Source organism: Ranitomeya variabilis, chromosome 2 (genome assembly GCF_051348905.1).
Source record: "Ranitomeya variabilis isolate aRanVar5 chromosome 2, aRanVar5.hap1, whole genome shotgun sequence".
Classification (NCBI taxonomy): Eukaryota; Metazoa; Chordata; class Amphibia; order Anura; family Dendrobatidae; genus Ranitomeya; species Ranitomeya variabilis.
The window spans coordinates 371,203,221-371,229,951 of record NC_135233.1 but is presented as its reverse complement, the minus strand read 5'-3'; the positions used below and the strand labels follow the sequence as shown (position 1 = coordinate 371,229,951).

General features: G+C 44.8%; 1 protein-coding gene across 5 annotated transcripts in view; it reads left to right on the top strand.

The window, feature by feature from the left end:
- The window catches only part of MSH5 (mutS homolog 5), an 86,296-nt gene that overhangs the window by 13,032 nt on the left and 46,533 nt on the right, over positions 1–26,731 (top strand). For all 5 annotated transcript variants that reach the window (XM_077285936.1, XM_077285934.1, XM_077285932.1 and 2 more), the window contains 14 exons: positions 2,946–3,069; positions 5,588–5,668; positions 5,956–6,027; positions 6,483–6,604; positions 12,432–12,541; positions 13,252–13,287; positions 13,799–13,881; positions 14,471–14,516; positions 15,823–15,961; positions 19,450–19,512; positions 19,607–19,735; positions 21,231–21,303; positions 21,746–21,855; positions 22,744–22,824. In XM_077285936.1, the coding sequence (XP_077142051.1) occupies positions 2,946–3,069; positions 5,588–5,668; positions 5,956–6,027; positions 6,483–6,604; positions 12,432–12,541; positions 13,252–13,287; positions 13,799–13,881; positions 14,471–14,516; positions 15,823–15,961; positions 19,450–19,512; positions 19,607–19,735; positions 21,231–21,303; positions 21,746–21,855; positions 22,744–22,824 (1,269 nt within the window). The remainder of the gene's footprint in view (positions 1–2,945; positions 3,070–5,587; positions 5,669–5,955; positions 6,028–6,482; positions 6,605–12,431; positions 12,542–13,251; positions 13,288–13,798; positions 13,882–14,470; positions 14,517–15,822; positions 15,962–19,449; positions 19,513–19,606; positions 19,736–21,230; positions 21,304–21,745; positions 21,856–22,743; positions 22,825–26,731) is intronic.

The window sequence follows — 26,731 nt, the reverse complement described above, 5'->3', positions numbered from 1 at the left end:
CGCCATATACCAGGAACACCCTACAAGACCCGCCATATACCAGTCGCAACCCACAAGACCTGCTGTATACCAAGAACACCCTACAAGACCCACCATATGCCAGGGGCAACCCACAAGACCCGTCATATACCAGGGGCAACCCACAAGACCCATCATATACCAGGGGCAACCCACAAGACCCGTCATATACCAGGGGCAACCCACAAGACCTGCTGTATACCAAGAACACCCTACAAGACCCACCATATGCCAGGGGCAACCCACAAGACCCGTCATATACCAGGGGCAACCCACAAGACCCATCATATACCAGGGGCAACCAACAAGACCCGTCATATACTAGGGGCAACCCACAAGACCTGTCATATACCAGGGGCAACCCACAAGACCCGCCATATACCAGGAACACTCTACGAGACCAGCCATATACCAGGAACACCCTACAAGACCTGCCATATACCAGGGACAACCCACAATACCCGCCATATACCAGGAACACTGTTGTGAATTCTGTCTGGGCTCCCTCTGGTGGCCTTTAGCGATACTGCGGGTCTGGAGCTGGGCTCAGCTGCCTCATTTCCTGCTATGCTGGTTCCTATTTAACTCCACCTGCACCTTTGTTTGTTGCCTGCTGTCGTTGTATTCAGTACTGGTTCTGATCTCTCTGGACTTCCTTGTGACCTGTCTCCATGCGGAGAAGCTAAGTCTTGCTAGTTCATGTTTGCTCATTTTTCTCTTGAAAATATGTTTCATTATATGATGAGTTCAGTCCAGCTTGCTTATATGTGATTTTTTGCTTGCTGGAAGTTCTGGGGTGCAGAGTGCGCCCCTCACATCGTGAGTCAGTGTGGGGGTTCTTGTATTTTCTGCGTGGATAGTTTTTGATAGTTTTTGTACTGACCGCACAGATTCCTTGCTATCTTCAGTCTATTTAGCGTTAGCGGGCCTCATTTGCTTAAACCTGTTTTTCATTACTACGTTTGTATTTTCCCCTTAACTCACTGTTATTATTTGTGGGGGCTGTCTAAACTTTGGGGTAATTTCTCTGAGGCAAGTGAGGCTTGGCTTTCTCTCTAGGGGTAGTTAGTTCCTCAGGCTGTGACGAGGCGTCTAGGTTTTTAGGTAACGCTCCACGGCTGCCTTTAGTGTGTTTTGGATAGGTTCAGTGTTGCAGTCATGTTGTGATTTTGGTTTCTGGGCTCCCCCGGTGGTTTCTGGTGGTACTGCACTTGTGTGCTTCATCTCCTCTGTTCACCTGTTTTCCATCTGGATGTGGGAGTTTTCTATTTAGCCTTGCTCCTCAGTCATTTCTATGCCGGCCAACAATGTTACCAGAAGCCTTTCTGTTGCATGTTCCTGCTCCTAGACAACTATCAGCTAAGTTGGACTTGTTGTCCTAAGTTTGTTTTGCATTTTTGTTCCAGTTCTCTGTGATTGAATATTTCTGAGGCTGGAAGCTCTTGTGAGCTGAAATTGCCACTCTGGTGTCATGAGTTGATATTAGAGTCTTAAAGTAATTTCAGGATGGTATTTTGAAAGGGTTTTCAGCTGACCGTGAAGTTCCCTTTTCTGTCTTCCTACTATCTAGTAAGCGGACCTCAATTTGCTAAACCTATCTTCATACTTCGTATGTCTATTTCCTCTAAAATCACCGCCAATATATGTGGGGGCTACTGTCTGCCTTTTGGGGAAAATTTCTCTAGAGGTAAGCCAGGTCTGTATTTTCCTCTGCTAGGGTCAGTCAGTTCTCCGGCTGGCGCTGGGCGTCTAGGGATAAAACGTAGGCACGCTACCCGGCCACTGTTAGTTGTGCGGTAGGTTTAGCTCATGGTCAGCTCGAGTTCCCATCTTCCAAGAGCTAGTCCTTTTGTATGCTTATTACGTTCTCTTGCCATTGAGAACCATGACACGGTCAGTATAGTTTCCACATCCCCAGAGCTCGTCCTAATATTCTGGTTTACCTATCAGGTCAGTTTGGTGATCCTACCACCGGATCATAACAGAACACCCTACAAAACCCACCATATACCAGTGGCAACCCACAAGACCTGCTGTATACCTGGAGCACCCTACAAGACCCGCCATATACCAGGGGCAACCCACAAGACCCGTCATATACCAGGGGCAACCCACAAGACCCATCATATACCAGGGGCAACCCACAAGACCCGTCATATACCAGGGGCAACCCACAAGAACCGTCATATACCAGGGGCAACCCACAAGACCCGTCCTATACCAGGAACACCCTACAAGACCAACCATATACCAGGAACACCCTACAAGACCTGCCATATACCAGGGACAACCCACAAGACCCGCCATATACCAGGAACACCCTACTAGACTTGCCATATACCAGGGATACCCTACAACACCCGTCATATACCAGGGGCGACCCATAAGACCCGTCATATACCAGGAACACCCTACAAGACCCACAATATACCAGTGGCGACCCATAAGACCTGTCATATACCAGTGGCGACCCATAAGACCTGCCGTTTTGCAGATGATGTGACCACGTTGTCTTGCACTCGTATATTTTTTCCTACGTCCAATACATCAACTTCAATAATGGATTGTTCCCTTGCTGCGCTATCCATCCCGCCCCGGAGAGGCGCCATTGTCATGAGACAATTAATGTTCCTCACCTCAGCTGTCAACGCTGATCACTGTAGTTTCCCTACTCTGTAAGACTGAAGGATTTTCATAAACTACAGTATGACTAAAGCAACCCCGGCAGCAATGTTGGTGACAGATTTGGAAATTTTAGGCCCAGTTGTGCTGAAATTACGTCTCCTCCCCGATAATAGGAAACGTTTTGTTGTCATTCAAGAAAGTCAAACATTGACCAGAAGTAGCAAATAATTTTTTGTAATTCCTTATTAGCTCCGCTGCCATTGTGAATGGTACTAATATTGGACACTATGTCTGTACTGCAGATATACCTGAGTGTATTATGGAAGTCCGGCCAGCTGGCGGCTGCATTTTATAACTCTGGCGACTGCTCCGTTCACTTCATGCCGGACACTGCGGAGACAGAACAGCTGTGCCTGCTTAGCAGAGGTTGGTGGCATTTACCCTTTTCCCTTTACCTCATATCTGGGTATGGAAAAAGTGTTTTGTTTTTATTAATGACTCCTGAAGGTCCTTTATGATTTTAGAGGAGCACAATGGGACTAGTAGAAAAATTGTGAAAAAAACAAAGTCTCATGTGTCACGAAAAAAATTCAAAAGTTATCTAAATAACCAAACGAGGAAAAACTTTATTACATTCAAACTCATTATTAACAGGGGAAAATAGTCTGCTCAGTAACCAGTTAAAGAACATTCTGCCTTTGACACACCTTGTAGTTTTAAGGAATTTTTAGGTCCTTTATTGTGTATCCATACCGGTCAGAGTCACATATTTCTTATGCTAGGAGCTCTAAATTCCCTAGAACCATCGTAATAACTAAAACCTTGGCCACTAGGGGGAACAAGGAGCTCATCGCATACAGGTCCAATAATGAGTGCAATGTATAATGAGTATGCAGTTGTCTCCCCATAGTGGCCAGAATTATAAAGCATTATTTTGGGAAGATTTAGTGTTCTGATATCAGATAAATGGATAAAAAAAATATGAAAACCTATTTTGCACTGAATATTCAACCTATTGACAAATGGAACTAAAAAGTGGACATTTCCATTAGTAGTGACAAGTCGTCTAATAGCAGCACTTCATCACAGTGACTACATTGTCAGAAAACTCTTCACATTACCAAGCCATTCTTGTGTCCATGAGAAAGTAATAGAGTATCAAAAAGGAATGGGCTTCATTAAAACGAATGGTATCCCGCCTGCTACAATGGACGGAGGGTTCTGTAACATCAAAGAATGACTGTAAAACCGAGAAGAGGTGTAATGTGAGACCAGACGTGAATGGCCTTATTGTGAGGTGCAGCCATTACCTTCTCACCAAGAACCGAAATGTTCCTGCCATAATGGGCTATTAAGAGTGCGCTGCCTACATTTTGCTTATTCAATATAGGAATTTACCTGGGAGGCACGACACCAAATGTTTTCTGGTGCTGCCTCTAATGTCCGTTCTTTTATCTATCTATCTATCTATCTATCTATCTATCTATCTATCTATCTATCTATCTATCTATCTACAAAAACTTAATTTATTTCAGTTCTTCAATACAAAAAGTGAAACTCATATTCTATAGAGACATTACACACAAAGTGATCTATTTCACGTGTTTATTTCTGTTAATGTTGATGATTATGGCTTACAGCCAATGAAAACCCAAAAGTCATTATCTCAGTAAATTAGAATACTTTATAACACCAGCTTGAAAAATGATTTTAACATCCGTAATGTTGTCCTACTGAAATGTATGTTCAGTAAATGCACTCAATACTTGGTCGGGGCTCCTTTTGCATCAACTACTGCATCAATGCTGCGTGGCATGGAGGTGATCAGTCTGTGGCACTGCTGAGGGGTTATGGAAGCCCAGGTTGCTTTGATAGCAGCCTTCAGCTCGTCTGCATTGTTGGGTCTGGTGTCTCTCATCTTCCTTTTCACAATACTCCATAGATTCTCTATGGGGTTAAGATCAGGTGAGTTTGCTGCCAATCAAGCACACTGATACTGTTGTTTTTACACCAGGTATTGGTACTTTTGGCAGTGTGGACAGGGGCCAAGTCCTGCTGGAGAATGACATTTCCATCTCAAAAAAGCTATCGGCAGAGGGAAGCATGAAGTGCTCTAAAGTCTCCTGGTAGACGGCTGCGCTGACTTTGGTCTTGATAAAGCACAGTGGACCTACACCAGCAGATGACATGGCTCCCCAAACCATCACTGATTGTGGAGACTTCGCACTAGACCTCCAGCAGCTTGGATTGTGGCCTCTCCACTTTTCCTCCAGACTCTGGGACATTGATTTCCAAATGAAATGCAAAATTTACTTTCATCTGAAAACAACACCTTGGACCACTGACAACAGGCCAGTTATTTTTCTCCTTGGCCCAGGTAAGACGCTTCTGGCGTTGTCTATTGGTCATGAGTGGCTGACACAAGGAATGCGACACTTGTAGCCCATGTCCTGTATTCATCTGTGTGTGGCGGCCCTTTAAGCAATGACTCCAGCAGCAGTCCACTCCTTGTGAATTCCCCCCCATGTTTTTGAATGACCTTTTCTTAACAATCCTTTCTTGGCTGCGGTTATCCCGGTTGCTTGTGCACCTTTTTCTACCACACTTTTTCCTTCCACTCAATTTTCCATTAATATACTTGGATACAGCACTCTGTGAACAGCTAGCTTCTTTAGCAATGACCTTTTGTGGCTTACCCTCCTTGTGGAGTGTCAGTGACTGCCTTCTGGACATCTGTCAAGTCAGCAGTCTTCCCCATGATTGTGGAGCTACTGAAACAGACTAGTGGACCTTTATAAACGCTTAGGAAGCCTTTGCAGGTGTTTTGGTTAATTATTCTAATTTACAGAGATAACGACTTTTGGGTTTTCATTGGCTGTAAGCCATAATCATCAACATTAATATCTGTAATCTAATATCTCTCGTCTTCCCTTTTCTTTCCCAGTGATTGCCGATCTGCAGCCGCGATGTATCGTGACCAGTGCAAAGCAGGACCAGCATTTCTCTGACTTCCTTCAGACGTTGAGTAATGTCATCATCTTTCAGAATCGCTTCTTACCACATATTTCTGATAACAACGTATATACCTTCTCAGCTTCATTGAGCGTGCATGTGTTTTCAATCAGCACCTCTACTCACAGCTTATATCCTCCCCAGAATAAAAGCATTGGGCATGTTGAAATTCAATATGCCTAATCCTTCATTTTCCAACCTTCAGTATGCCCTATAGACACAAAATCTACAGTTTTGTCCACCATTCCTGTGACTGGTGACTTTCCGCCTCCTAACGCTGCTTTGTTTCTCTCATTCTAGAGCCGACTCCAGACGGTACAGCTGATGGAAGATTCACGGCCGAGATATGTCTATTCTCACGGGTGGACTTTGGTAATCAGTCACAGCATTCTGCCTGTATCCTACCCACCGTCTGGGGATGTTGTGATCATAGGAGCCACTCAACTGGCTGAGGGCATCAATTACCGCTGCAGCTGATCAGCGCTCACTGATTGGTTGCAGCGATTACATTATTTCAAAGCTGGAAGAAGCCACCAACCAATATCATCTATGGTAAAATAATGGTGTTTAAGCTGCACCCCTAAGACTGATCCCATTAATGGTCACTTTTGGGCAGGGGTTCTGTTTCTAAAGATTCAGGACGGTCCTCACTATTGGGGGATATTGGCCCATTGTCTATTGCCCCTTCTGTTCCCATTGTGAAAGGGGTAACATATATACCCCAGATGAAGCTGCGCCATTTCTCCGTCATTATATCAGTATTTTGCAGAATTTCTGATCAATATGAAGAAATAAATTGCAGAAATTGTGTTTTCCTCTTTATTCAGCCCTCCCGATCTGTAAGCAGAGGGTCCTATCGGGACATTTCTCCATGCTGCCATACAACCTTACAGAGGCGGAGAAGATTCTGCACCTCTCCTCCATCATACCCTTTGACTGCCCTCTGATGGTGAGAACAGGAATCGCAGCTCATTGTCTTTCGTTCTCTTCTCCAATTATCCCGTTAAAGAAAATCCGACCTGATCCGGGCAGCTCCGTGTCCAAAAGCTAATAACAGGCCGGGATTATGAATGAAATCAATGGGATATATTGCGGGCTGACCTAGTTATGAATGCCCCCGTGTTGTACGTGCCAGGCACAGTGCAGACGTACTACTGGATTAGGAAAAGCCGCTGAAGGTTGTAGATCATGAAATGTATAAAAGGCACAAAAAAGCCGAAGCTGTATTATAACTAGTCACCCATGAGTAAAGACTAAATTATTCCTATTGTTTGAACTATTGGTAATTTTTAACCTTAAAGGGAATGTGTCATCAGAAAATGTTCACATTCGTCACTAGGCCAAATAATAGACTCATAATTCATGACTTTTCAGCAGTCTCATTATAATCATAGACAGGATTACAATGACTGATAAAACCTCTGTATACAGTAGATAACACAGGATCCACCATACACAATAGGTGATGTCACAGCTCACCTCCTCCTCCTCCTGTACAATGACTAACACCTCTATATACAGTAGATAACACAGGATCCGCCATTCACAATAGGTGATGTCACAGCTCACCTCCTCCTCCTGTACAATGACTGATAACACCTCTATATACAGTAGATAACACAGGATCCACCATTCACAATAGGTGATGTCACAGCTCACCTCCTCCTCCTGTACAATGACTGATAACACCTCTATATACAGTAGATAACACAGGATCCACCATACACAATAGGTGATGCCACAGCTCACCTCCTCCTCCTCCTGTACAATGACTGATAACACCTCTATATACAGTAGATAACACAGGATCCACCATTCACTATAGGTGATGTCACAGCTCACCTCCTCCTCCTGTACAATGACTGATAACACCTCTATATACAGTAGATAACACAGGATCCACCATTCACAATAGGTGATGTCACAGCTCACCTCCTCCTCATGTGTAATGACTGATAACACCTCTATATACAGTAGATAACACAGGATCCACCATACACAACACGTGATATCACAGGTCACCTCCTCCTGTACAATGACTGATAACACCTCTATAAACAGTAGATAACACAGGATCTACCATTCACAATAGGTGATATCACAGGTCACCTCCTCCTCCTGTACAATGACTGATAACACCTCTATATACAGTAGATAACACAGGATCTACCATTCACAATAGGTGATATCACAGGTCACCTCCTCCTCCTGTACAATGACTGATAACACCTCTATATACAGTAGATAACACAGGATCTACCATTCACAATAGGTGATATCACAGGTCACCTCCTCCTCCTGTACAATGACTGATAACACCTCTATATACAGTAGATAACACAGGATCTACCATTCACAATAGGTGATATCACAGGTCACCTCCTCCTCCTGTACAATGACTGATAACACCTCTATATACAGTAGATAACACAGGATCCACCATACACAATAGGTGATGTCACAGTTCACCTCCTCCTCCTGTACAATGACTGAGAACACAGGATCCACCATACACAACAGGTGATGTCACAGCTCACCTCCTCCTGTACAATGACTGATAACACCTCTATATACAGTAGATAACACAGGATCCACCATTCACAATAGGTGATGTCACAGCTCACCTCCTCCTGTACAATGACTGATAACACCTCTATATACAGTAGATAACACAAGATCCACCATTCGCAATAGGTGATGTCACAGCTCACCTCCACCTCCTGTACAATGACTGATAACACCTCTGTATACAGTAGATAACACATAATCCACCATTCACAATAGATGATGTCACAGCTCACCTCCTCCTGTACAATGACTGATAACACCTCTATATACAGTAGATAACACAGGATCCACCATTCACAATAGGTGATGTCACAGCTCACCTCCTCCTGTACAATGACTAATAACACCTCTATATACAGTAGATAACACAGGATCCACCATTCACAATAGGTGATGTCACAGGTCTCCTCCTCCTGTATAATGACTGATAACACCTCTATATACAGTAGATAACACAGGATCCACCATTCACAATAGGTGGTGTCACAGCTCACCTCCACCTCCTGTACAATGACTGATAACACCTCTGTATACAGTAGATAACACAGGATCCACCATTCACAATAGGTGATGTCACAGCTCACCTCCACCTCCTGCAACTCCTGTACAATGACTGATAATACCTCTATATACAGTAGATAACACAGGATCCACCATACACAATAGGTGATGTCACAGCTCACCTCCTCCTCCTGTACAATGACAATGACACCTCTATATACAGTAGATAACACAGGATCCACCATACACAACACGTGATATCACAGGTCACCTCCTCCTGTACAATGACTGATAACACCTCTATATACAGTAGATAACACAGGATCTACCATTCAAAATAGGTGATATCACAGGTCACCTCCTCCTCCTGTACAATGACTGATAACACCTCTATATACAGTAGATAACACAGGATCTACCATTCACAATAGGTGATATCACAGGTCACCTCCTCCTCCTGTACAATGACTGATAACACCTCTATATACAGTAGATAACACAGGATCTACCATTCACAATAGGTGATATCACAGGTCACCTCCTCCTCCTGTACAATGACTGATAACACCTCTATATACAGTAGATAACACAGGATCTACCATTCACAATAGGTGATATCACAGGTCACCTCCTCCTCCTGTACAATGACTGATAACACCTCTATATACAGTAGATAACACAGGATCTACCATTCACAATAGGTGATATCACAGGTCACCTCCTCCTCCTGTACAATGACTGATAACACCTCTATATACAGTAGATAACACAGGATCCACCATACACAATAGGTGATGTCACAGTTCACCTCCTCCTCCTGTACAATGACTGAGAACACAGGATCCACCATACACAACAGGTGATGTCACAGCTCACCTCCTCCTGTACAATGACTGATAACACCTCTATATACAGTAGATAACACAGGATCCACCATTCACAATAGGTGATGTCACAGCTCACCTCCTCCTGTACAATGACTGATAACACCTCTATATACAGTAGATAACACAAGATCCACCATTCGCAATAGGTGATGTCACAGCTCACCTCCACCTCCTGTACAATGACTGATAACACCTCTGTATACAGTAGATAACACATAATCCACCATTCACAATAGATGATGTCACAGCTCACCTCCTCCTGTACAATGACTGATAACACCTCTATATACAGTAGATAACACAGGATCCACCATTCACAATAGGTGATGTCACAGCTCACCTCCTCCTGTACAATGACTAATAACACCTCTATATACAGTAGATAACACAGGATCCACCATTCACAATAGGTGATGTCACAGGTCTCCTCCTCCTGTATAATGACTGATAACACCTCTATATACAGTAGATAACACAGGATCCACCATTCACAATAGGTGGTGTCACAGCTCACCTCCACCTCCTGTACAATGACTGATAACACCTCTGTATACAGTAGATAACACAGGATCCACCATTCACAATAGGTGATGTCACAGCTCACCTCCACCTCCTGCAACTCCTGTACAATGACTGATAATACCTCTATATACAGTAGATAACACAGGATCCACCATACACAATAGGTGATGTCACAGCTCACCTCCTCCTCCTGTACAATGACAATGACACCTCTATATACAGTAGATAACACAGGATCCACCATACACAACACGTGATATCACAGGTCACCTCCTCCTGTACAATGACTGATAACACCTCTATATACAGTAGATAACACAGGATCTACCATTCAAAATAGGTGATATCACAGGTCACCTCCTCCTCCTGTACAATGACTGATAACACCTCTATATAAAGTAGATAACACAGGATCCACCATTCACAATAGGTGATATCACAGGTCACCTCCTCCTGTACAATGACTGATAACCCCTCTACAGTTATATGAAAAAGTTTGGGCACCCCTATTAATCTTAAGCTTAATGTTTTATAAAAATAGTTTTTTTTGCAACAGCTATTTCAGTTTCATATATCTAATAACTGTTGGACACAGTAATGTTTCTGCCTTGAAATGAGGTTTATTGTACTAACAGAAAATGTGCAATCTGCATTCAAACAAAATTTGACAGATGCATAAGTATGGGCACCCTTATCATTTTCTTGTTTTAAATACTCCTACCTACTTTTTACTGACTTACTAAAGCACTTTTTTTGGTTTTGTAACCTCATTGAGCTTTGAACTTCATAGCCAGGTGTATGCAATCATGAGAAAAGCTACTTAAAGTTGCCACTTGCAAGTTGTTCTCCTGTTTGAATCTCCTCTGAAGAGTGGCATCATGGGATCCTCAAAACAACTGTCAAATGATCTGAAAACAAAGATTATTCAACATAGTTGTTCAGGGGAAGGATACAAAAAGCTGTCTCAGAGATTTAACCTGTCAATTTCCACTGTGAGGAACATAGTAAGGAAATGGAAGAACACAGGTACAGTTCTTGTTAAGGCCAGAAGTGGCAGGCCAAGAAAAACATCAGAAAGGCAGAGAAGAAGAATGGTGAGATCAGTCAAGGACAATCCTCAGACCATCTCCAGAGAGGTGCAGCATCAACTTGCTGCAGATGGTGTCACTGTGCATCGGTCAACTATACAACGCACTTTGCACAAGGAGAAGCTGTATGGGAGAGTGATACGAAGGAAGCCGTTTCTGCAAGCACGCCACAAACAGAGTCGCCTGAGGTATGCAAAAGCACATTTGGAGAAGCCAATTTCTTTTTGGAAGAAGGTCCTGTGGACTGATGAAACCAAGATTGAGTTGTTTGGTCATACAGAAAGGTGTTATGCCTGATGGCAAAAAACACAGCATTTCAAGAAAAACACTTGCTACCCGCAGTAAAATTTGGTGGAGGTTCCATCACGCTTTGGGGCTGTGTGGCCAATGCCGGCACCGGGAATCTTGTTAAAGTTGAGGGACGCATGGATTCCTCTCAGTATCAGCAGATTCTTGACAATAATGTTCATGAATCAGTGACAAAGTTGAAGTTACGCAGGGGATGGATCTTTCAGCAAAACAATGATCCAAAACACCGCTCCAAATCTACTCAGGCATTCATGCAGATGAACAATTACACTGTTCTGGAATGGCCATCCCAGTCCCCAGACCTGAATATCATTGAACATCTGTGGGATCATTTGAAGAGGGCTGTCCATGCTCGGCGATCATCAAACTTAACTGAACTGGAATTGTTTTGTAAAGAGGAATGGTCAAAAATACCTTCATCCAGGATCCAGGAACTCATTAAGAGCTACAGGAAGCGACTAGAGGCTGTTATTTTTGCAAAAGGAGGATCTACTAAATATTATTGTAACTTTTCTGGTGAGGTGCCCATACTTATGGACATGTCAAATTTTGTTTGAATGCAGATTGCACATTTTCTGTTAGTACAATAAACCTCATTTCAAGGCAGAAACATTACTGTGTCCAACAGTTATTAGATATATGAAACTGAAATAGCTGTTGCAAAAAAAACAATTTTTATAAAACATTAAGCTTAAGATTAATAGGGGTGCCCAAACTTTTTCATATAACTGTATATACAGTAGATAACACAGGATCCACCATACACAATAGGTGATATCACAGCTCACCTCCTCCTCCTGTACAATGACTGATAACACCTCTATACACAGCTGTTAATACAGGGTCCACCAGTTACAATAGGTGATGTCCTTCACATGTGGATTTCTTGCTTTTTTTTCAGGTCTGTGCTTTAGGTGGGCTTCTGAAATTTCTTGACCGGAGGCGGATTGGCATTGAGCTGGAGGACAGCAGTGTGGGAGTCCCAATCCTAACTATCAAGAAATATGTCATGTATGATGTTATATTAATAACACATAAGTCCATACTCCTGTAATAACCAGTGACAATGACGTGGGCACTATAGCAAGACATAACAGTGAACTCTATGCAGAAATTGGTTTTATTTTACTACATACCTCACATATACTTATTATCATCTGGAATTATATCCTGTACATAGCATATAGTGTATGTCTTTAAATTCAAGGCCTATACGGAATCATTTTCTTTAGCAGGCACTGTTCCTCTTTTTATGATACAGAGCTCCTAATTCCTTTGAATTGTCATAGTTATGTAATGCTATCTTTCGTTATAATTTTCCACAGCCACCACTAGAGGGAACTCACTGCATACAGCTTCATTATTGAGTTCAATGTATAACCAGTATGCGGTAAGCTCATACGCTCCCTCTAGTGGTGGCTGCAGGGAGACAGAATTTTACAATTCTTATATATATATTTAGGGAATGATGAGGTTTGTATCTGAAATATTAATCTTTGGGACAGGTTTTTTCTAATTATTGTAAGCACAATAAATTATTTATTTAAAAGATATTTTTTAATGACATCAGACAGAATATAAATTCCATGTACCTTTACATATAACAGTTTGGGGCCGGCATACATATGTGTTGAAATGGGAACAGAGGCCTAAACTATACTTTTAAGTGTGATGGAAGTAAGAAAGTAAGCAATGTATCTCTGTTTATATTGTGTGTCCAGGACTGACATAGTGGACATGGACCAAGATACATTTAGGTAAGTGAGATTACTAAGCAAAATCAGTACCCCGTCTTAGAAACTACTACATAGGCACAAAAGTAAAAAAAAAAATGCCACCACTAGGGGGAGCTCACTGCATGCTGTGTATACATCATACCCAATAATCATACTGTATGCAATAACCTCCTGGGCTCCCCCTAGTGGTGGCTCAGGGAGACAGATTTTGTCATTTGGTGCTATTTATTTTTATTCTATGATTTCTTTATATTATATGATTTTAATTTAATTATGATACTGTATGATACTGCTGGAATACTCAGTCCGCACTCTTTTACATTGTTCTTTATATTGTTCTGTATATTTGTTTATACTGTATGCTGTAACCTCCCGGGTTCCCCCTAGTGGTGGTTCAGGGACACATATTTTGTCTTTTGGTTATTTTGTCTTGCAGTGAACTGTATAGTTATGTAATATATGATTTTCATTTATTAATAATACTATATGATACTGCTGGATACTCAGTCTGCAATAATTTTTCATTTTTTAGTGTCTTGCATATATTCAAAAGTGAGGCCCATCCATCCGTGTATAAGATGTGCTCTGGGGGAAAAGAAGGACTGAGCCTGTTTGGTAATACATAAATATGCATCATCTATTATATCACAAGTTATTATGACTTGGTGCAACCCTTTTAACATAAACTTAAAAAAATAAAAAATAAAAATGTAATTATCCATCAGATAATAAGCATTTTTGTAATATACGTCTTTACCTTATTTTGCTTCCTTCTCTCAGCAATCCCTGTACACTATAATCAAACAGGCAGGAGTACAGGAATTCCCCTGTCTGAGCCTCTCTGTATCCCCAGCTGTACACAAACAGGGGAGTTTCCGTATGGAAATATAGCGTACACATCTCGGCTGGGCAGCAGTTAAAAGCAGCTTGTAAAGGAGCATGAACTTTGCAACACTGCAGCATCGTGTTTCGAAGAAAAAATCCTGACTTTGCAATCGTTGGAGGCTAATTAAATTTTAAAAAAGTTTAATTTTTTCTTTTTAATTAATCGTTATTGCCTGTAGCTTCCTTTTTTTAAAATGTGCATTGAGAAAGATTTTTTTCGTAAAGGTTGACAAAGTGTTTATAGCCTAGCATTGTGTGGGATAAGGTGACGAGGGAAGCAGGTTTTCTGATGGTCTGAATATTTTATCTCATATTTTAGGTCTTCTTAACCGATGTCAGTGTAAATGGGGAGAAAACAGGCTGAGGTAAGCCGCAGCTATTCTGTCTGCTTGGTCTTATAGAGCAAAATACACGTTTGTCATCTCCCTTGAATCATCCAGTAGATCCCCCCAAAAAAGGGGGGACCTCACGGACTGCTGGGAGTCATGGCAAATCTCTATGGCACCATACAAACCTCTTGCACGTCTCCTTAGTCTTTCACTCGCCCCATTGCACATCCTGGGAGCAGGAATAAGGTGCGGTCTGTTATAAAAGGATAAAAGGGGCATGGTCCAAGAAAAGGGGTGTGTCTAAGTGGGAAAAAATGTGTATGCTGCAGTAATGCCGCTGCTGCTTTCAAGAGCGTGTGTATCTTACCCCAGAGCTGGACTAACAACTACACTGCTTAGTACTATAGTATAATGTCCTTCATGCTGCTTTCTTTTGAGTCTGTTATCTCATCCCAGTGCTGATTCACAGCTACACTGCTGAGTACTGAAACATAATGCCTTTCATGCTGATTTCCAGTAAGAGTATTATCTCACCTATTGCTGAATTTACAGCTACACTGCTCAGTAGTGTAGTATAATGTATTTCATGCTGATTTACAGTAAGAGTATTATCTCACCCATTGCTGAATTCACAGCTACACTGCTCAGTAGTGTAGTATAATGTATTTCATATTGATTTCCAGTAAAGGTATTATCTCCTCCAGTTCTGGATTAACAGCTACACTGTTCAGTACTGTAGTATAATGCCTTTAATGCTGCTTTCTTGTGAGTCTATTATCTCACCACAATACTGGATTCACAGCTGCACTGCTCAGCACTGTGGTATAATGTCCTTCATGCTGATTTCCAGTAAGTGTATTATCTCACCCCAGTGCTGGATTCACAACTACACTGCTAAATAGCATAGTATAACGTCCTTCATGGTGATTTCCAGTAAGTGTGTTAACTAACCTCAAAGATGCATTAATAACTTCATGTTTGGAAAATTTTAGTATTTTCTTACTTAAATGCATGTATTTAGAGCTAAAATCATTTTTGCAATTGGGTTTCATTCAAAAAAATTAATTGTTTTGCTTTTTTTAACTTTGATGTAGTCTGTGGTGATAAATCAGTTGTGAGGAATTCAGAAAAGGACAGATAAAAGAGTTACAAGCTCTCCTGTCAGGACAAGCTCACTGAGTGTTTCTTAGTTAAATCATTTTGTCATTCTGAAGTCAGCAATAGACAAAGCAACCCAGAGGCTATAGAAGGCAAACGGTGATTTTTTTTTAATGAAACCCAATTGCAAAAATTATTTTTAGCTCAAAATACATGTAATTAGGAAAAAAATAAATCTCATCAGATTGTGGTTCATGAGGCCGACACGGAGCCAGGAGGAGCTGACGTCACGCCTCGATGTGATCGAGTTCTTCATGGCGCCGCACAACCAGGAAACTACCAGCAACATTCAGGGCTGCCTCAGGAACATTAAAAACATCCCCGTGAGTACGAGCTTCATTTATCCTTCCCTGGATAGGTCCATCATTTCTATACCAGGCTGGACATGACCATGAGATAGCGGTCTCCTCCATAAATAAGGTCGGCTGAGCATTCCTCCGCTGGGACATCCCAGCGATCAGCTGCGATCAGTGGAGGAAACATAGCAGTAAGTGTTCAGATTCCCTACAGCGCCACCACAGTGGAGACTAAGTATTACAGAAGGTCCATTAATATCAATGGGTAGTCTGTGTGATGCAGGACAGGACGGGTCCTCCAGAGCGAGATACACACTTTAAAACCGCTCTCCAGTCTGACCAAGAGATCCCGAGGGCCCCTATATTAACTCATGATCTCCCACAGTACAAAAGGTCCCCCCGGGGTCATCTGTAAATTATTTATAGCTTCAACTGGTTATAAGGATTTAAAGGGGGTCCATATACCCTAGATGTATGACCCCACCGATCCTGCGATTCCCTGTGTGATTGGAGCAAGGGTGGGCATGCTCGACCACTGCAATCTCCTGTGTGATTGGAACAAGGATGGGCATGCTCATCCACTGTGATCTCCTGTGTGGTTGGAACGAGGGTGGACATGCTCAACCACTGTGATCTCCTGTGTGATTGGAGCGAGGGTGGACATGCTCAACAACTGTGATCTCCTGTGTGATTGGAGCGAGGGTAGGCATGCTCGACCACTGTGATCTCCTGTGTGACTGGAGCAAGGATGGGCATGCTCGTCCACTGCGATCTCCTGTGTGATTGGAGCGAGGATAGGGCATGCTCGACCACTACGATCTCCTGTGTGATTGGAGCAAGGATGGGCATGCTCGACCACTGCCATCTCCTGTGTGATTGGAGCGAGGGTGAGCATGCTCGACCACTACGATCTCCTGTGTGATTGGAGCGAGGGTGGACATGCTCGACCACTGCGATCTCCTGTGATTGGTGTGAAGGTGGGCATGCTCGACCACTGCGATCTCCTGTGTGATTGGAGCGAGGGTGAACATGCTCGACCACTGCGATCTCCTGTGTGGTTGGAGAGAGGGTGGGCATGCTTGTCCACTGCGATCTCCTCTGTGGTTGGAGCGAGGGTGGACATGCTCGACCATTGCGCTCTCCTATGTGATTGGAGCAAAGATGGGCATGCTCGTCCACTGCGATATCCTGTGTGATTGGTGTGAGGGTAGGCATGCTCGACCATTGCGCTCTCCTTTGTGATTGGAGCAAAGGTGAGCATGCTCGACCACTGCGATCTCTTGTGTGATTGGAGCGAAGGTGGGCATGCTCGACCACTGTGATCTCCTGTGTGATTGGTGTGAAGGTGGGCATGCTCGACCACTGCAATCTCCTGTGTGGTTGGAGCGAGGTTGGACATGCTCGACCATTGCGCTCTCCTATGTGATTGGAGCGAAGGTGGGCATGCTCGTCCACTGCGATATCCTGTGTGATTGGAGCGAGGGTGGACATGCTCAACCACTGCGATCTCCTGTGATTGGTGTGAAGGTGTGCATGCTCGACTACTGTGATCTCCTGTGTGATTGGAGCGAGGGTGGACATGCTCGACCACTGCGATCTCCTGTGTGGTTGGAGCGAGGGTGGGCATGCTCGACCACTGCGATCTCCTCTGTGGTTGGAGCGAGGGTGGACATGCTCGTCAACTGCGCTCTCCTTTGTGATTGGTGTGAGGGTGGGCATGCTTGACCACTACGATCTCCTGTGTGATTGGTGTGAAGGTGGGCATGCTCGACCATTGCGATCTCCTGTGTGATTGGTGTGAAGGTGGGCATGCTCGACCACTGCAATCTCCTGTGTGGTTGGAGCGAGGGTGGACATGCTCGACCATTGCGCTCTCCTATGTGATTGGAGCGAAGGTGGGCATGCTCGTCCACTGCGATATCCTGTGTGATTGGTGTGAGGGTGGGCATGCTCGACCATTGCGCTCTCCTTTGTGATTGGAGCAAAGGTGAGCATGCTTGACCACTGCGATCTCCTGTGTGATTGGAGCGAAGGTAGGCATGCTCGACCACTGTGATCTCCTGTGTGATTGGTGTGAAGGTGGGCATGCTCGACCACTGCAATCTCCTGTGTGATTGGTGTGAGGGTGGGCATGCTCGACCATTGCGCTCTCCTTTGTGATTGGAGCAAAGGTGAGCATGCTCGACCACTGCGATCTCCTGTGTGATTGGAGCGAAGGTGGGCATGCTTGACCACTGTGATCTCCTGTGTGATTGGTTTGAAGGTGGGCATGCTCGACCACTGCAATCTCCTGTGTGGTTGGAACGAGGGTGGACATGCTCGACCATTGCGCTCTCCTATGTGATGAGAGCGAAGGTGGGTATGCTCGTCCACTGCGATCTCCTGTGTGATTGGAGCGAGGGTGGACATGCTCGACCACTGCGATCTCCTGTGTGGTTGGAGCGAGGGTGGGCATGCTCGTCCACTGTGATCTCCTCTGTGGTTGGAGCGATGGTGGACATGCTCGTCCACTGCGCTCTCCTATGTGATTGGTGTGAGGGTGGGCATGCTTGACCACTACGATCTCCTGTGTGATTGGTGTGAAGGTGGGCATGCTCGACCATTGCGATCTCCTGTGTGATTGGTGTGAAGGTGGGCATGCTCGACCCCTGCGATGTCCTGTGATTGGAGCGAGGGTGGACATGCTCGACCACTGCGATCTCCTGTGTGGTTGGAGCGATGGTGGGCATGCTTGTCCACTGCGATCTCCTCTGTGGTTGGAGCGATGGTGGACATGCTCGTCCACTGCGCTCTCCTATGTGATTGGTGTGAGGGTGGGCATGCTTGACCACTATGATCTCCTGTGTGATTGGTGTGAAGGTGGGCATGCTCGACCACTGCGATCTCCTGTGTGATTGGAGTGAAGGTGGGCATGCTCGACCACTGCAATCTCCTGTGTGGTTGGAGCGAGGGTGGACATGCTCGACCATTGCGCTCTCCTATGTGACTGGAGCGAAAGTGGGCATGCTCGTCCACTGTGATATCCTGTGTGATTGGTGTGAGGGTGGGCATGCTTGACCATTGCGCTCTCCTTTGTGATTGGAGCAAAGGTGAGCATGCTTGACCACTGCGATCTCCTGTGTGATTGGAGCAAGGATGGGCATGCTCGACCACTGCGATCTCCTGTGTGATTGGAGTGAAGGTGGGCATGCTCGTCCACTGCGATCTCCTGTGTAATTGGAGCAAAGGTGAGCATGCTCGACCATTGCGATCTCCTGTGTGATTGGAGCGAAGGTGGGCATGCTCGTCCACTGCGATCTCCTGTGTAATTGGAGCAAAGGTGAGCATGCTCAACCATTGCGATCTCCTGTGTGATTGGAGCAAGGATGGGTATGCTTGACCACTGCGATCTCCTGTGTGATTGGAGCGAAGGTGGGCTTATTCGACCACTGATCCATTCACCTCTATGGGACTGACGGACTATTTCCATTTTTTACCGTCCGTGACTAATAAGCTGATTGCTTTTCTTTCACCAGCTGATACTAAAGCGCATGACCCTCTGTAACACCAAGGTGATGGACTGGCAGTCCCTGTACAAGGTACTTTCCATCCTGTCCGTTGTTGGGGCCTATATGTTTAGTCTGGGAGTGAATAATCCCTTACTTCTCTCCTTCCGCTATTTGGTTCCTGCAGACTGTGTACAATGCTGTTTGCCTAGGAGAAATCTGCCGCACGTTGCCTCAGTTTGTGACTCTGTTCAGCCGCCTCGCTTCTGCTTTCAGCAGTGACCTGCACTACATCGCCAGCCTTATCAGTAAAGTGGTTCGTATCCTGAGACTTTCTTATGGTCCTTTATCTACATATAAACCCTCCTGTTCCTAATTTTACCTATACTCCGATATGAGAATGATCCTATCCGCTTAGATCCATATTCTCCTCCATAGATACAGATATATAATGTAATAATCTGGCTACCAGCAGCCACCACTAGGGGGAGCTAATACGCTAACAACAGACTGCTATACATTGAGCTCAGTAACAAGACTGTATTCAGTGGCTGCAAGTAGCCAGAATAGTTTTATTTTTTATGGATTCTGCCGTTTCAACAAACTTTGCATAAATCAATAGTACAAGTAAACATGAGAAACTTTCTAATATATCTTATCAGAGAAATCTGCTTCTTTCACCATTTATGAGGAACATTTCCTCTTCTCTCTGCCTCACAGTCTCATCATTCACTCAAAAAAATTGCTATAATCCGTTTTGGTCAAAATAAAAAGGATTATGAGCTCCCTGAGAGATCAGATTACAACTACCTATTAAAGTCTATGGAGAGGGGAAGGTAAGCAATAGGAAGGCACAGCGTGAGATATAGAGGCAGAGACACACTAAGGCAGTGCTGCTGCTTTCTAGTATCTGTTTATCTTAACCCAGACCTGGATTAACAGCTACACTGCTCATTTATGCTGTTTTATTGTAAGTTTACTATTTCACCAGTGTTGGATTCACAGCTACAATGCTCAGTACTGTAGTATAATGTCCTTCATGCTAAGTTCCAGTAACTGTATTACCTCACTCTGGTGCTATATTCACAGCTACACTGCTCAGTCTTATAGTATAATGTCCTTAACTTATACTTGTTTTATCTCACTCCTGAGCTGGATTCACAGCTACACTGCTCAGTGTTGTAGTATAATGTCCATCATACGGTTTTCTTGTTAGCATATTATCTCACCCTAGAGTTGGATTCATAGCTACACTGTTTGGTACTGCTGTATGATATCCTCTATTCTGCTTTCTAGTCAGTGTTTTATCTCACTCCAGAGCTCAGATCCATATACAGTGTTCGTTATTTCTGTATAATGTCCTCCACGCTGCCTTATATTCAGTGTTTTATGTGATACAAGTTCTGGATTCACAGATACACAGCTCAGTATTGCTGTATAATGTTTTCTGAACATGTGCTACATAGACAGAAGAGCAGGAATCCCTCATATATGTGTGTGTGCTTTGTATGGGAGACATAATCGTAGCTGTCCTCCACCCACTAGCTTAGAGAGAGCTGAAAATTAGTGATTGAATCTGCAAAGGAGAAAACTGGTGAAAAATGCAGGATCAATGGTAAAAGTTACCTGAAAGTGCAGGTACACTATAAATCTGTCTATGCTGAGGTTTTGGAGCTCTGTATCAGCATAAAGCAATATTAAGAAAATTAATCTGCACAGAATTTAGGAATTTATATGAGATTTTCCTATTTTTTCGAGCATCTTTTAAGGTATCGCTGAGCCCAAGTTTTCTTTTTTGTTCTTTCGCCCAGGTGGATTTCGAAGAGAGTGTAAGGGAGAAGCGATTTTGTGTCAAGCCACAAGTAGATCCGACCATAGATGAAAGTAAGTGACATTTCTGAGGCCGCGGCATCAATATTTTATCGATATACCGGAATCTAAATATAAAGGTAAAGGAAATGTTCACCCTTCTGTACAGAGCTGTGCACCGCGGCCTAGTCTATGAAAAATAAAAAAGAAGGGGAGGAAATAACAAAAAGTGTCTGCAGCAGGAAAGAGTTAAAATCTAAAAAACCCAACAACTTAAAATAATACATTTTCGGCCTCTTCATCACCTCTAGGGGCTGCTTCGGACTTACTGTGTGTTGTTATGGATATGTTATGTGCTCTGGGACTTTCAGTGTTATCATAGGCACGTTCTGTCGTTATATAGACCTGTGAGGAGACTACAACTCCCAACATGACCAGACAGCTATGGGCTAGAAGCAAATGTCAATAAATTTAAGTGACGGTATTACACTTACACCTTTATGTTCACCTGTGCCAGAGAAACGTCGGATGCAGGGGCTGCCGGACTTCCTAACAGACGTGGCCCATAAGGAATTGGAGAACTTGGACGTTCAGATACCGTCCTGCTGCGTGCTCTACATCCCGCTGGTGAGGAAAAACTACATGCAATAAGACAGGCGACATCTGGGCGCCCGTGCCTCAGGCATAAATGCCCTGGAAAAAAAGCGGCACCACAGAACGGGCACAGAGTAATGGTGGCACAGGTCAGGGACACACAGAGGCTCCTCAAGCTGTCCCGTGCGCCTGTGAACCCAGGGCTGGACTAACAAATACACCGCTAACTACTGTAGTATAATGTCCTTCATGCTGCTTTCTTATGAGTCTATTATCTCATCCCAGTGCTTGATTCACAGCTACACTGCTGAGTACTGAAGTATAATGCTCTCTATGCTGATTTCCAGTAAATGTATTATCTCACCCTAGTGCTGGATTCACAGCTGCACTGCTCAGCAGTGTAGTATAATGTATTTCATGCTGATTTCCAGTAAGGGTATTATCTCCTCAGTTCTGGATTCACAGCTACACAGAGTAGTGGTGGCACAGGTCAGGGACACACAGAGGCATGGCTGTCCCGTGCGTCTGTGAACCCATCCTGGACCACATTTCATTTCCTCGAAGTAAAAGGTTACTACTGGAAACAAGCAAATCTCCCCAAATTTGAGTTTGGGAGATTCGTCTGGAAAATCTGATTTGCATCAAATAAATTTAACATAAATAAAAACTTCGGGGAATAGTTTAAAAAATATATATTTTATTGACTTCTTCACTTCTGTTCGGCCCACCCCATACTTCTCCGCCGCACCTCTGGCAGCTCCTCTGTCTTCTCTCTTATCTTCTTCTCTTCCCCGCATGGTCCTCTGCATGTAGGCGTTACTAGGGAATGACAGCAAGCAGAGATTTTGAAAACAGTAAGACATTGATAAGATTGCATTTTACAGAGAATAACATTAATTTGTGGCCTTTTATCACCTTCAGATTGGATTCCTGCTATCCTTCCAGCGCCTCCCGCAAATGCAGGAAAAAAGCCACTTCGAGATCGAAGGTCTGGATTTCATGGTGAGATGTTTCTTAATTTTTTTTCTTTTTTAATAATTTATGTTTATTAAATAATGAGCCCCGCAGTGTAATAGTATATACATTAATGCTGCGTGCCGTATACATTCATCCTCCTCAGGATGCTGCCCTCTGCTGGCCAGAATTAATATATCTACTTACATTTCTGGTTCCTCCTGTGGTATTAAGGCTATGTGCACACGTTGCGGATTAGGCTTAGGAATTTATGGTGCGGATTCTGCGTCTCTTGGCAGAAAACGTAGGTGCGGATTTGTCACATTTTTTGTGCGGATTTGTCACGTTTTTTGTGCGGATTTGCTGCGTTTTTTACCCCTGCGGATTTCTATAATGGAATGGTTACAAAAATGCTGCAGATCTGCAAAAAAGAAGTGACATGCTACTTCTTTTAATACGCAGCGTTTCCGCACGGAATTTTCCGTACCATCAGCATAGCGGGGGTTTTTTTGCCATTGACTTACATTGTACTGTAAATCAATTGCGGATCTGCAGCGTTTCTGCACCGCAAAAAACGCAGGAAATCCACAACGTGTGCACATACCCTTAAAAGTGTTTTTAATATACGTAGTGTACTACTGGCGCTTCTATCTATGTGTGAATGCATCTACAGTACAGACCAAAAGTTTGGACACACCTTCTCATTTAAAGATTTTTCTGTATTTTTAGCACTTGTTGGCCCTTTTGCCTTCACTCTGCGGTCCAACTCACCCCAAACCATCTCGATTGGGTTCAGGTCTGGTGACTGTGGAGGCCAGGTCATCTGGTGTAGCACCCCATCACTCTCCTTCTTGGTCAAATAGCCGTTACACAGCCTGGAGGTGTGTTTGGGGTCATTATCCTGTTGAAAAATAAATGACGGTCCAACTAAATGCAAACCGGATGGAATAGCATGCCGCTGCAAGATGCTGTGGTAGCCATGCTGATTCAGTATGCCTTCAATTTTGAATAAATCCCCAACAGTGTCACCAGCAAAGCACCCCCACACCATCACACCTCCTGTAGAGTCCATCCATTCACCTTTTCTGCGTCGCACAAAGACACGGTGGTTGGAACCAAAGATCTCAAATTTGGACTCATCAGACCAAAGCACAGATTTCCACTGGTCTAATGTCCATTCCTTGTGTTCTTTAGCCTAATCAAGTCTGTTCTGCTTGTTGCCTGTCCTTAGCAGTGGTTTCCTAGCAGCTCTTTTACCATGAAGGCCTGCTGCACAAAGTCTCCTCTTAACATTTGTTGTAGAGATTTGTCTGCTGCTAGAACTCTGTGTGGCATTGACCTGGTCTCTAATCTGAGCTGCTGTTAACCTGCGATTTCTGAGGCTGGTGACTCGGATAAACTTATCCTCAGAAGCAGAGGTGACTCTTGGTCTTCCTCTCCTGGGGCGGTCCTCATGTGAGCCAGTTTCTTTGTAGCGCTTGATGGTTTTTGCCACTGCACTTGGGGACATGTTATGACCCCAATGGCAGAGGGTCTCTGCAATAAATACCAAGTCTGCAAACACAAAAAACCAGCTCATAGGGCAGTGGTAACTGGGCTGACCGTATAGCTAATCCTAGCACCACAAATAGCAGCAGCCGGGGAACGTGCCTACGTTGGTTCTAGACGTCTCGCGCCAGCCGGAGAACTAACTAACCCTAGAAGGGAAAAGATAGACCTTTCTTGCCTCCAGAGAAAAGACCCCAAAAGTTGGATACAAGCCCCCAACAAATAATAACGGTGAGGTAAGAAGAAAAGACAAACGTAAGAATGAACTAGGTATTTAGCAAAGAGAGGCCCACTGACTAATAGCAGAATATAGTAAGATGACTTATACGGTCAGCAAAAACCCTATCAAAAATATCCACGCTGGATATTCAAGAACCCCCGAACCGTCTAACGGCCCGGGGGGAGAATACCAGCCCCCTAGAGCTTCCAGCAAAATCAGGAATCACATTTAGTACAAGCTGGACAAAAAATAAGAGCAATACAAATAACCAAAAAACAAGGAAGCAGGACTTAGCTTAATTTTGCCTGAACCAGGACCAGCAGACAGGAGCAAACAGAAAGGACTGATTACAACGATGCCAGGCACCAGACTAAGAATTCAGGAAGTTAATATAGCAACACCCCTGGACTAACGACCCAGGTGGGTGCCAAACTAGGGAAAGACAATCTCAGAGTCATACCACTAGTGACCACAAGAGGGAGCCAAAAAAGTCTAATTCACAACAGTACCCCCCCTTTAAGGAGGGGTCACCGAACCCTCACCAAGACCACCAGGGCGATCAGGATGAGCAGCGTGAAAGGCACGAACTAAATCGGCCGCATGCACATCAGAGGCAACCACCCAGGAATTATCCTCCTGACCATAGCCCTTCCACTTGACCAGATACTGAAGCCTCCGTCTGGAGAGACGAGAATCCAAGATTTTATCGGTCGTCCATGACAGCACTACGGAGAGAGGGGATCCGCCCTTCAGGAACAGGAAACCTACAGATACATAAGGGCGGCACCTCTCCCACGCATCAGTTGGTTTCCTGTTCCTGGAGGACAGGATTCCCTGCAGATACGACTTCGTTTCTCCTATCAATACCCAGGCCGGCTGTCCGACCCAGGTAGCGAGGGGGTCTCCTACCTCGGGCAGTGCGGGTCCCTGGAAGCGCCACGGTGGGTCCGGGTAGGGCTCCACGACAGTGAGCGGTGCAGTGTGGAGCGACGTCCGGAGGAGGTCCATCCCCAGTGGTCAGCAGGTGAGTATGTCCCCCCCCCCGGGGTCCGCTCTCCCCCCTGGGCCTCGGTCTTCCCCACTCTGATCCCCGTCGGTGCGGTGCAGCGCGGCGTCCTGTGTGCTCCTTTTGATTCGGGACCGGAGCTGGGGGTCGGACGCCGGCCTCTGCCGCGGTCACCGCTGGGCTGCAGCCGTGGAAGCGGCGGTGGCGTAGCGGGGGGCGGCTGGATGGTCCGGCGGCACCGTTCCCCGGCTTCCGGGCACGTTTCTGAGCGTTCTGCCCGAAACCGGAAGTGACGCGCAGGGGGCGGGGCCAAAACCGGAAGTCAAACGCCGGCCGGTTTTTTTCTAAAAACGCCGCTGTCCTGCATGCGGCGGGGGCGGGGGGGGGGGCGTTTGGGTGCAGGGGGGGGTGGAGCAGTCACCTGCAAGTCGGGGGGGTGAATTTGGCCACACACCTGCACTGATTCCGGATCCGGGGGAGGGCTATTTATAGCCAAACAGAATGCTGCAGCACTGCTTGTGAGCCCATCTGCAGCTATGGATGAGCCGGAAGCTGCCGTCGGTCTGCTGGAGCAGGAGCAGGATGGATCCTCGGAGAAGTCCCATGCGAACCCCCAGCTGAAGACCCGCGGACGCAGTAACCAGACCAGTCGCAGATCTAAGCAGAAGGATCTGGACCGACCCCCCAGTAATCCGGTACCTACTGCTACTGCCTGGGTAAGAGATCTTCGTGAATGTACCCTGATGCAGTCTTTTCCTATGTTTATTTCCGTAGGGGAAAAAAAGCGCTGGTAAATCAAAAAACAAGGAGTGCGCGCTATGCGCTTGCCCTTTGCCAGACGCCTACCCTAAGAGACTTTGTCAGTCGTGTGTACGGCAGACGGTAGGAAATAAATTGATGGGAACACTGATAGCGGTAGCGCCAGATAAATTACATAGCCTTTTTCTCCGCTCCCATAGGTGGCGGAAGAGTCTCCTGATTTCACATCAAGCCTTAGGGAGATTATCAGGAAGGAGGTGAAAGATTCCCTGAAATCCCTGTCCCGGGGGGAGTCTTCAAAAAGAAGAAGGGAGCCTAGCGCCTCAGAGTCGGAGTTGTCCGCTGGCCCTAGTAGGGAGAATGAGTCAGACGCCTCTGTCTCCTCAGCGTCCTCTTCGGAAGAGGAGTCTAACCGGTTCTGT